The sequence below is a fragment of the Zychaea mexicana genome (assembly GCF_025766255.1).
Source record: "Zychaea mexicana strain RSA 1403 chromosome Unknown BDB00scaffold_49, whole genome shotgun sequence".
In the NCBI taxonomy this organism is placed as follows: domain Eukaryota; kingdom Fungi; phylum Mucoromycota; class Mucoromycetes; order Mucorales; family Lichtheimiaceae; genus Zychaea; species Zychaea mexicana.
Window position 1 is genome coordinate 91,569 of NW_026516712.1, and position 10,656 is coordinate 102,224.

A 10,656-nucleotide genomic window follows, 5' to 3' on the forward strand; every position below is an offset into this window, starting at 1 on the left:
TTTTCCTTGCTGACTCGGCTCGTCGCAATAGCCTGGCTAGATCATTGGCACTATGTCCTGGTGCTTTAATTGCTAGATGACTGCTTGAAAGTCGTTTTGATGGTGCCAGTGGTTTATGCTGCTCGCCATCTTTAATCGGTAACCAAAGCTGGGGTAGCACACCAATCAGGGCCGGGTTGCCATAGCGTTTCAGTCCAGTGTCAAGCACACCAGGGTTTAGCAGCATCGGTGGTTGGCGATAGTCTGTATGGTGATCCGGAATCGCTTCATAGTCGTCTTCGTCAAGTACCACTCGTCGGTGATGTCGATGTTTTGGACTTTGCGTAGATGATTTAGTAAATGAACCGGACATGGTAAATGCTGTAGCGAGTCGCCATCGACCTTTAGCTTGCTCTCGGTTGCTGGTATCATTCTCGCTACTATTGCTGCTCCCAGCGTTTTCGCTTCGACTACCCTCGCATTGCTGCTGTTGCTGATTTGCATTTCGATCTTCTTCGTCAAGTGGTACCGTATCCGAATCACTGCTACCGCACTCTTCGTTGTTGATGTCATCGTCATCCTTGATCTTTTGCTTTGCATCCGTACTGATAATGGTCGGTAGAGTATTCATATCTTCCCGTAATGTTGCCATGGGCAAGTTCCGACTGTTCTTTTGAAACGCAGCATCCATGGTAAGCTTGAACAATATGGTCATGATCATGAGGGGAATACACAGTATAGCCAGAGTGATGTACTTCTTCAGCACAAAGAGGCCGGCCATGGTAATCTGGAATAATAGCATGCCAACAATGACCCGTGGAAACACCATTGTCCAAGCAGATCCGATGGCGTCATAAGGACGGAAATAAACTGCGCAAACAAGGGTGTAGCTTAGTTCTCTGTCTCTTTCTATCCATACTAGTATCATGGCGATACTCATTCGTTCTACTCTGTCTTCTTCTACCGAGCGATCTTTACCATATAAAAACTGGTACTTGTATACCACATAGGTTATACAAAAGTATATAGTGCCAAACAGCAAAATAATCGGCGAGATTGTTGAGTATTCCAGAACAATTATAAAGATAAGCAGGGGCGGCGGGTACCCAGTTCCATAGTTGAATGACCATGGTGCACGGTTGGTAGCATGATCACGAGGCGTCTTGCAACAAAATAGATGGGTATATCCTCGGATAATCAAAGAACCAAACATAAGCAGACTCAGTGGCATTCTATTATTATTCAATTTACGCATTCATCAGATTAGATGCTCTACACATCTTCTCTTTCTTTTTTTCCAAGGAGCAAATGGACAGATGATATCAAAGCACTTACAAGAGCATCCCTTGGAGCAAAGTATAATTGATAAAGAAAGGTGCTACCTAAATATTTCAAATGTTCCAAATCAGTACGGTTTCTCTACCTTAGTTTTCTTTAGCACCTTTGATTACATACAGCCGGTAGGGTTGTGCCAAGTACGTTGGCAATTTCTGCTGGATGGTTTATCAATTGCTCAACAGTCTTGCTAATGGTGCTTGCAATAGTAAAGACCAGTAGCACGTTGAACATGAGGAAGAAAAAGTATTTGCTAAAGGTTGCATCAGCAATAGCACTGCGTGAGCGTAGCCCTTGCACTATACCCAAGGCTATGTTCATTTTTCAAAATCGTAGACTATCGTTGTTAGCACTTTTCACATGTATATCATTGCTGTTTGTTGCTGTCCAAATTTGAGAAAAAAAGAGTGTAAAAGGCACATCTATATTACCATCGAAAATCAAGGGCAAAATAGCCATAAAAATATTAACTGCGATGGTCGGTACAAGACCCTGAAGCAAATTTTGCACAAATACGGAATCTTGGGCTGCAGCCCCCAGTTTCGGAAATACATGGTCAATCGTCTCGAGACTTGTAAGGGTTGAAAACGCCGAGATAGGGACGATCCAGAAAAAGGAAAGCAGGAGCGTTACTGTCCACACCAGAAATTCCCGGACTAATCGTTCACGTCCTCTAACCGTAACGCTTTTCCACAGTACGTCTCGTGGTTCGTATGCCATTGCTGTTCGACAGTTGAATGGCTCGGGATTGATTGCAATTTGTGAAGCAATAAGCTTTATACAGCCCATGGTATTAGTAATGGAGAAAGGTAGTGTTTGGTACGCAACAGTATCCAAGCAAACAAAAACCGCGACCTTACCGAGCTGGACATGTTCTTGAACGTGACAAAGCCAACATTGGTCATTTCATAGTTTTCAGATTTGCTCCGGGCTTCCAATGCCTTTAAATCCAACTGCTCAAACTCTTCAGTGTAATATTCGATTGCATCCACCTTTTTGCCAAACAGACCCAGAAACCCAGTTCTGATTTGCGGTCGTCGAGACTTTTTGCCGCTAAACTGGGTGCCGAGTAAAAATGTTGCATTGTTATGCTCCTGCTGCTGCTTCTTCTCTGTGATAGCCGCTGCCTGCTGCTCCACGCGTTGGAACAAGTGTGCGTCATCCAAAATCCGGTCTGGGTCGTACGCCGGAATCTTGCACGGATTGCCCCAATATTGGACATATGCTTCCTCCAATTTCTGCAATGCGTGAGCTCGTTTCCTCAACAATGTACGCAGTTTTGGAATATGGCGTACTATCTCGGCGGAGTCAACTGTGCCGATACCGAGATTGTTGTAGTACTCTTCCAGTTTGGCATCCGAGCGCAGGGGCCGTGGGATGCCCGTTACAACCACTGTACGACACGATAATGTTTTTGACATCCGCAACAGGTACTCGGATCGGTTTGCGACAAAGGATCGAAAGTTTTGGTTCAAAAAGAAAAACGTCAAGAAGCAGAAAAAGTAGGTGAAAAACAGATAGGCGATCAAGAATGGCGATTCGTCTTGTAAAACGGTGATTGCTAGTTGATCCATTTGTCCCGACGTCACGTTGGTGGCGCTGTTGGTAACGTTTCCGGTAGTGACGCTGATAGGTACCAGGGTAGCAATGCCAAAGAACGAGCATATGCTGAATAGCTTAATGGCCATAGCGATGAATTGCAACATCTAGTATTACACATAGCGAATTGTTTGTATTACGTGTGAGTGATGGATTTTCCTTTTGTTTGTGTATCTGCGGATTTCCCTTATTTTGGTTCTTTCTTTATCAAACGCCGTATACGTGTCTGCTGATATGATACTTTACAACAACAGCGTCAAGACCGACGGTATCCATGATTTCTTGTTCATCGACTTTTATTAAAGGGATGATCCAGCCAAAAAGGGAATTTGGTAACGCTTTTGGCTTGTGTCTACATGAGATCGAACAGCCCCCAGTTAGTTATTGTTTTTATCTTTAAGCATTATAACTGCTATCATAATTTCAACTAGACGACTGGGACTTTGTTTTTACCAACCTTTTCATATTCATCCGCGGTGCAAATATAACTGTCCATCTGAGTTACCGTAAGAGCATTGTTTCGATTAGTAACAAGTAAAATAAATGAACTCGGTTATCGTATTCACTAGCAGGGGAATCTGGTGATAGTAAAAAGAGAGAAAATAGGCGCGTAGAGATCGATTGAAAAACATTCAGTTTTCAGGGTACCTGGTACGTAAAATACAAAACGTAAGAAAGCATAGTAAGCCTGTACCGGCGCAAACGATCAACTGCGTCGTAAGCCCGCTTTGATTTCGAGCGCTGTAGGATGATGTGCCGGGTACGTTTTCAAAGCCTCCATTGCCTATATCCAAGAAGGGAAAACCGCTAATGTGCTGTGGTCGCTGCTCTCCTCCTCCTTCAGAAGACATGGATTATTTTTCTGTATGTTAAAGGGAGCAAGAAGAAAAAAAAAGGGGGGGGAAGAGAAAGAGGGCTAAAAAATCAAATAACAGCAGAGGTTATGCATAAGCGCCTTGCATTAAAACGTCACATCGCAGATATCCATCTTGGATTTATAAAATCTGTTGCACGAGCCACGTGTGGTTTGGGGACGCTTCAGCGTGCTACCTACATGCTCGGTAACTGACAGCCTATCAACACAGGTTAATATATATTGAACCTAATACTACTTCATTTTAGGCTACTACTGTATGTAATATCGGTGGTGAATCGGAGCCTCATTGGAAGAAAACTACAAATCCAGGATTCCGGAGCTTTGATACTTCCGTTATTAAAGTAAACAAACGGAAAATTGTTATGCATCAACACAAACATGCAAAAGAAAAAAGATTGCATATATAAATCTTAGCAATATACGGTCCCTTTGATAAATCTAAAGCGTTTTTTCTTATCCACTGATCAAGGAAAAAATGCATTGGAAGCACGCTCTCGCTGGTCTGGCGGCCATGTTAACAGTCGCCCAGTCCAAAATAGTCGAATTGGATTGGGACATTACATACACTACCGCGAATCCCGACGGTTTGATGGAACGCCAAGTCGTTGGTGTGAACGGAAAGTGGCCGTAAGTTGCTAGAACATCTATATCTGTTAGTGAATGGAAACAGAAACCAAGTTTTAAACTTGTGTAAATCTGGCTATCCTTCTAAATTTGCACCATGTACATAGTATCCCTCCCATTGAGGCCAACACTGGTGATATTGTACGAATCAATGCGCACAACTCTTTGGACTGGGTCACCAGCTTGCACGCTCATGGGCTACACCAAAATGGAACGGTTGATCAAGACGGTGCACCCTTCGTTACAGAATGGTAAGTTATACATCATGAGTAACGAGGATGAGAAATTTATATAAAAGTCACTAAAATCGATTTTTGTAATGACATATTAGTGGTATCCCACCTGGAGATAGCCGCACCTATGAATATCATCTCGATCAATCCGGTACTTATTGGATTCATAGTCACGTCATGGTAAGCTTCGTTGTATTTTAGAGCTAGCATTTTTATCTATCATAAAAAACTTTCATTGAAATTGATGCTCACCGTAAAAAAACATATTAAATGTAGGGACAATACATGGATGGCCTACGCACACCATTCATTATACACAACACAGAAGATCCTTATCAAGGGAAATATGATGAGGACATCACCGTCACTGTTTCTGGTATGTACACAAGAAAAGCAATGTCAAATCAGAAATTTGACAACTTACATCTCACATGTCTCTCAATGTTTACTATATAGACTGGTACCACAACGATTCGCGTATCAATGCTGCTTGGTTCCTTAGCACTGCAAATCCTGATGCCGATGAGCCTATTCCGCGTAAGTTACATTTCGCTTGATGCTTACTGTCGAGGCAGCAACTACAGTTATCAGTAACTATGAGAAACATGTATCATGTGGCTTTTTGATTAATTTACTTGATTATTTCTCGTCGATTATATAGAATCTGCCGTTATTGGGGATCAACAAAATCCAAGCTATTCATTTGAGCCCGGAAAGACATACCGTTTGCGAGTGATCAACATGAGCGGCTTTTTAACTTTCTACTTTAGCATTGATGGTCATGACTTTGATATCATTGAGGTCGATGGTGTAAGTTGCATTTCGTTTTAGTGAATTCAAACTAGCATGATATGAGGAAGAGGCTCTTTCAGGTGCTAATAACAAGCCAATCATTTCTCAAATTTTAGGAATACACTCACCCTTATAACGCTAAGAACGTATACCTATCTGTTGCCCAGCGCATGTCGATCCTTGTCAAGGCTAAAGAAAGCACCAATCTGAACTACAACATGCACTTTGACATGGATTACACCCAAATGGACGACCCTCCCAAAGATCTCCAAGTTAGTAAGTATCTGTAGTAGAACATTTATATAAACTCTCGCTATATAGACAAAAATATGCTATTCTTCCCTTAAACCTTTTCTAACATGGCTGTGCCATATTTCAGATTATACTGCCCCTATATACTACGATCGATCGCACGATAAGTTTGCACCCAGTGAGGATATTGCTATCAAGAGCAAATTTGATGACTTCAATTTGCGATCGTTTTGGAATATGAATGCTGTTGATCCTGACTCACAATACAACATAACGATCGAGCAACAATTCACCACTGACGGACTGAACCGTGGTATGGTCAACCGCATTCCTTTCATTGGCTCGCCGACGCCTACGCTCTTCACTGAGCTTACAACTGGAGAGCTCGCCAACGACGCCAGGGTTTACGGTCCTCAAGGCAATGCATATATTACGAAGCATTTGGACATGGTCGAAATAGTTGTTAACAACTTTGACGGTGATGCTCATCCATGTGAGTTAAAAATCTATACATTTGTTCTTATATTACATATCATGGTTTCGGCTCCTTTGTGAGTAACAGCTGATAAATTGTTCTATGCACGCTTTTTCAGTCCATTTGCATGGCCACAAGTTTCAAATTGTTGCTCGCAGCACAGAGCAGAACCAGTGGTATGATGGCGTCAACAAGGTCGGCAAATGGAACACAGAGAGCCCTGTCCAGCGTGATACGATTCGTGTCCAGGGATACGGCTTTGCGGTGATCCGCTACCGCTCAGACAACCCAGGCACATGGCTTTTCCACTGCCATATCGACTGGCATTTCTTGTCGGGTATGGGTGTTGTGATGGTCGAGAATCCTGACCAAGCACAACAATCAATGCCAATTGATCCCAAGTTGGCCCAACAATGCATCCAGCAAGGTCTATTCGCTTCCGGAAACGCTGCTGGTAAGGAAGGTCTGGATCTTGCGGGCGCGCCCTCTGGAATATATCTCCCAAAGGATAAGCCATTGCTTACACCAGATGATTCTTAACCTGTCTTCGATCTGATATTTACAGTATGCTATCCAGTATATTCTTTTCCCTTTCCTCAATCTTCTTTCAATAAAAAAATGCACTATGTTATTAAACATTTTGCTGACATACGTTGCCTCACTTGTTAGAAATAGAGCTCAGATACTTCCCCAATTGGAGCACTTACCAAACTATTGCATTTTAGCCTAAAAGTAGATCATCATCAATCTAAGTTTCAAATTCTTGAAACTCTTTCCTAATCAGTCACTTCAAAAAACACATCTACGCAAAAAATCCAACTGAAACGATTCAGCGAAGCCGATGACAAAGAAAATTTGATAACTCTATATATACTCATAAAACATCAGATAAGCGAGGAAAAAGAAAAAGAGCGATCGAGCCATTTTTTTTTTATTTTTTCGCTTTTTGGTTACAGTTTCTTTTTTAGGTAACTTAACGCGTGGATTTCACCCGGCAGAAACCCAAACATTGGAGAGCAAGAGAAGAATTTTGAGTCGCCTTTTCCATTTCCTTTTATTTTACCGAAGAAAAGCAGGGTAAGAGAAACTATTGTTGCTTGCTAACTTTTAATTAGGAAAGGATTCTGTTGCTTCTGCTACTGCAGTTGTTTGCTGTACCTACTTACAAAACACACCTTTAGACAGCGTCCATCATGGAAAAGGACAGTGACCCGTTGCTTAAACAGCAGCAGCATCATGATGATAACGATCGATCGTCAACGCTTCCATCAACGACAACCCAGCCACAGCGGCAACAACAAAAATGTACGCGATTTGTACTGACTATACTTGCATCGCTCGCCGTTTTCTTCGTCTTGAAACTCTCACTTTCAACAAACAGCTTGTCGGATGAAACGCAATTGTCTCCCGAAAATGATGATGACGCATCGTCCCATCATACCACCACTACCAACGGAGACGGTCATGTAATCGTGCATAATTGGAATATCACTTATACGATGGCAAATCCAGACGGGAAATTCGAGCGTCAAGTGATCGGTGTCAATGGGAAATGGCCGTATGTTAAAGAACCCGATAAGCATTCTCTTGTTTGTGCCTTTCGTAAAGAGAATATTTCTAAGAAAGCTTCAGGCCACCTATTGTAGAGGCTCAGCTCGGTGATACAGTGGTTATTCATGCTCATAATGCGTTAGACTGGCCAACTTCATTGCATGCTCATGGCCTGTATCAAAATGGTACAGCACAACAAGATGGTGCATATTTAGTAACAGAATGGTACGTACGCGCACATTAACTATATCTAGGTGCAGTAAAGCCTTAATGTATGGAATCGGTTAAGCACAATCTGATCATGCTCCTTCACATTTAGTGGTATTCCACCAGGCGCATTACGTACTTACGAGTACAAGATAAAACAGGTCGGGACGTATTGGATCCACAGCCATGTGCAGGTAACCGATTTCATTTGCAAACTTTCATGCATGTTATTCTTTGCATAATTAAGTAACTGCGAAATTTAAATTTTGAGGCGCAATACTTGGATGGGCTGAGAACACCATTGATTATTCGTGATCCTAAGGATCCATACCGAAATCAATACGATGAAGAGATGATTATTACACTCTCAGGTAAGACGCCTACCGGTAATAATAGTATTCAACAGTCTCCGATTACTTACTTTGACCCACACGTTATCGCTATTATTAAATAATAGATTGGTACCATAACGATTCGCGCTCCAATGCAAAATGGTTTCTGAGCAAGGAAAACCCAGATGCCGACGAGCCTATTCCTCGTAAGTTCAACAGCAACAATTTTTTTTATCTTTGAGATACCATACAAGCTGGATTGAAACAAATTACATATCAACGTATGGTTAGAATCGGGTCTTATTGGCGACCGATTGGATCCTTCGTACCATTTTAAACCTGGAAAAACGTATCGTCTCCGGGTTATCAACATCAGCGGATTCATCACATACTATTTCAGTATTGATGGTCATGAGTTTGATATAATTGAAGTAGATGGGGTAGGTGTATGATATGTGATATAGAAACACGGTTATTCTCTTGTTTCCGGAACTAAAGTATTTTACAAAAACAAAAAGGCATACACCGAGCCTTATCGCGCAAAGAGCATCTATCTTACTGCTGCTCAGCGTATGTCCATACTTGTTAAGGCTAAAGAGACGACTGATCTGAATTATCTGATTCACGCTGATATGGATGCTACGCAACTTGATGATATTCCAGATGATCTTCAACTTAGTAAGTAATGTGACATGATATGCAACTTTTGCGTGTATGCTTTTCACTACAAAAAGCATTATAATACTACAACGTGAACACAGCATCATGATTTTAATAACTTGGTATCATTGTTATCAGATTTAACTGCTCGCATCTTTTATGATGAATCTCATAAGAGCTTTGCGCCAAGTGAAGATATCGGTCTCAAAAGCGTATTTGACGACTTCAACTTACGATCGTTGGATAATACCAAAGCAATCGAGCCAGATGCCATACTTAATATGACTGTAGAGCAGCAGATGGTTACCGATGGATTGAATCGTGGCATGATCAACCGTGTCCCATTTATCCACTCGCCGACACCTTCATTATTCACTGAGCTTACGATGGGAGCATTAGCTAACAACAGTAAGGTGTATGGACCTCAGGGCAACGCGTACGTCACTAGGCATTTGGACATGATCGAACTGGTTGTCAACAACTACGATGAAGATGCACATCCGTGTAAGTTGTAATTACAAGCGCCTGCGTCACACAATTGCAGAAGCCCATAAAATTTAAAATGTGTATAATAATGGAAGCGCTAACATAACCGCTTCATTAATGTACCAAGTTCATATGCATGGGCACAAGTTCCAAGTAGTCGCTCGAAGCACCAAAGAACGACAGTGGTATGATGGCGTAAATAGGGTTGGAAAGTGGAATTTGGACAAGCCGGTATACCGAGATACAATCCGGGTTCAAGGGCACGGATTCGCAGTGCTGCGCTACCGAGCGGATAACCCAGGAACCTGGCTTTTCCATTGTCACATTGACTGGCATTTCTTTTCCGGCATGGGTGTCGTGTTAATCGAAGCACCGGAGCAGGCACAACAGAGAATGTCTGTCGATCCAATTCTGGCTGAACAGTGTCGCCAGCAAGGCAAGTTTGCTTCTGGAAACGCAGCCGGTAAAATGAATTTGGATGTTTCTGGTGCTCCATCTGGTATTTATCTTCCCAAAGATAAACCGCTTATTCCACCAGAGGACGATGAAGATGAATAGTTTACTTATTTTTATCGATGCACGTACAACATCTATCAAAGTGCGTAATAGCGTGTAGTAACTTATAAATATGCTGATTCGTTGATATACATAGGTTTGAAGTGTTATATAAAATATTGTCACTCCATATTTGTATTGTAAGATATCCACAGTCAAAATCGATAAAGGGTTTTGAATCTTAAGAAAACTTTAATTCTCGTGCACATCGTTTTTTTAAAAAGGGAGTACGACAGTGAGAATCTCATGTCTACAGTATTGCACACTATATAGTTTTAATCACTACGTACTTATAGGACCGTAGAGCTACATCCGGCGTCAGGGCTTCCCGTGCATCAGCTTCCTCTATATCACTACGCATCCACCAGAAATCTACGTCTTTCAAAGCTTCACATTTGTCGGTACGCTTCATATCATTCAATGTCATACGCAGCCTGCCCATACGGAGTGTCTTCAATTGTGGATGTTGTGCAATGACTGCATTAAAGTTGCCCAGGTCGACAGTACAACTGTCTCATGGCCCTCCCCTTCCGCTACGGATAATAACATCATATATAGCTAAAGATATCGCTGCACATAAAGAGTGTCAGCAGTATGACGGTGCAAAGGGCATCAGGATCAGTCTGATTTTTGCGCGCACGTTACCCGATCAATAAAAATGCGAAATTGACGGATTACTCTCCATGCTTAATGCGAGTC

At 42.0% G+C, this 10,656-nt stretch overlaps 3 protein-coding genes across 3 annotated transcripts; 2 read left to right on the forward strand and 1 right to left on the reverse strand.

Annotated features, from left to right (window-relative positions):
• Positions 1-121: 121 nt before the first annotated feature.
• Positions 122-3,764, reverse strand: BDB00DRAFT_910483 (uncharacterized protein; the record flags this gene model as incomplete). The annotated part of the gene is made up of 10 exons (XM_053128657.1): positions 122-360; positions 586-849; positions 958-1,211; positions 1,315-1,357; positions 1,431-1,625; positions 1,746-2,088; positions 2,175-3,020; positions 3,160-3,265; positions 3,371-3,409; positions 3,562-3,764. Coding segments are annotated over 10 exons (2,532 nt in total), but the record flags the coding sequence as incomplete, so codon positions are not given.
• Positions 3,765-4,052: 288 nt separating this feature from the next.
• On the forward strand, positions 4,053-7,061 carry BDB00DRAFT_929820 (Cupredoxin). The gene is made up of 9 exons (XM_053128981.1): positions 4,053-4,417; positions 4,522-4,665; positions 4,746-4,827; positions 4,924-5,023; positions 5,104-5,184; positions 5,309-5,457; positions 5,556-5,715; positions 5,819-6,184; positions 6,285-7,061. The coding sequence occupies exons 1-9, from the start codon at positions 4,266-4,268 to the stop codon at positions 6,704-6,706; spliced, it is 1,656 nt and encodes a 551-aa protein (XP_052978532.1). The 5' UTR covers positions 4,053-4,265; the 3' UTR covers positions 6,707-7,061.
• A 141-nt stretch (positions 7,062-7,202) lies between these two features.
• Positions 7,203-10,128, forward strand: BDB00DRAFT_829088 (Cupredoxin). Its single transcript, XM_053123911.1, has 10 exons — positions 7,203-7,243; positions 7,348-7,724; positions 7,799-7,942; positions 8,037-8,118; positions 8,196-8,295; positions 8,382-8,462; positions 8,548-8,696; positions 8,775-8,934; positions 9,055-9,420; positions 9,530-10,128. Exons 2-10 carry the CDS (start codon positions 7,360-7,362, stop codon positions 9,958-9,960), a joined length of 1,878 nt encoding a protein of 625 aa, XP_052978533.1. The 5' UTR covers positions 7,203-7,243; positions 7,348-7,359; the 3' UTR covers positions 9,961-10,128.
• Positions 10,129-10,656: the final 528 nt, after the last annotated feature.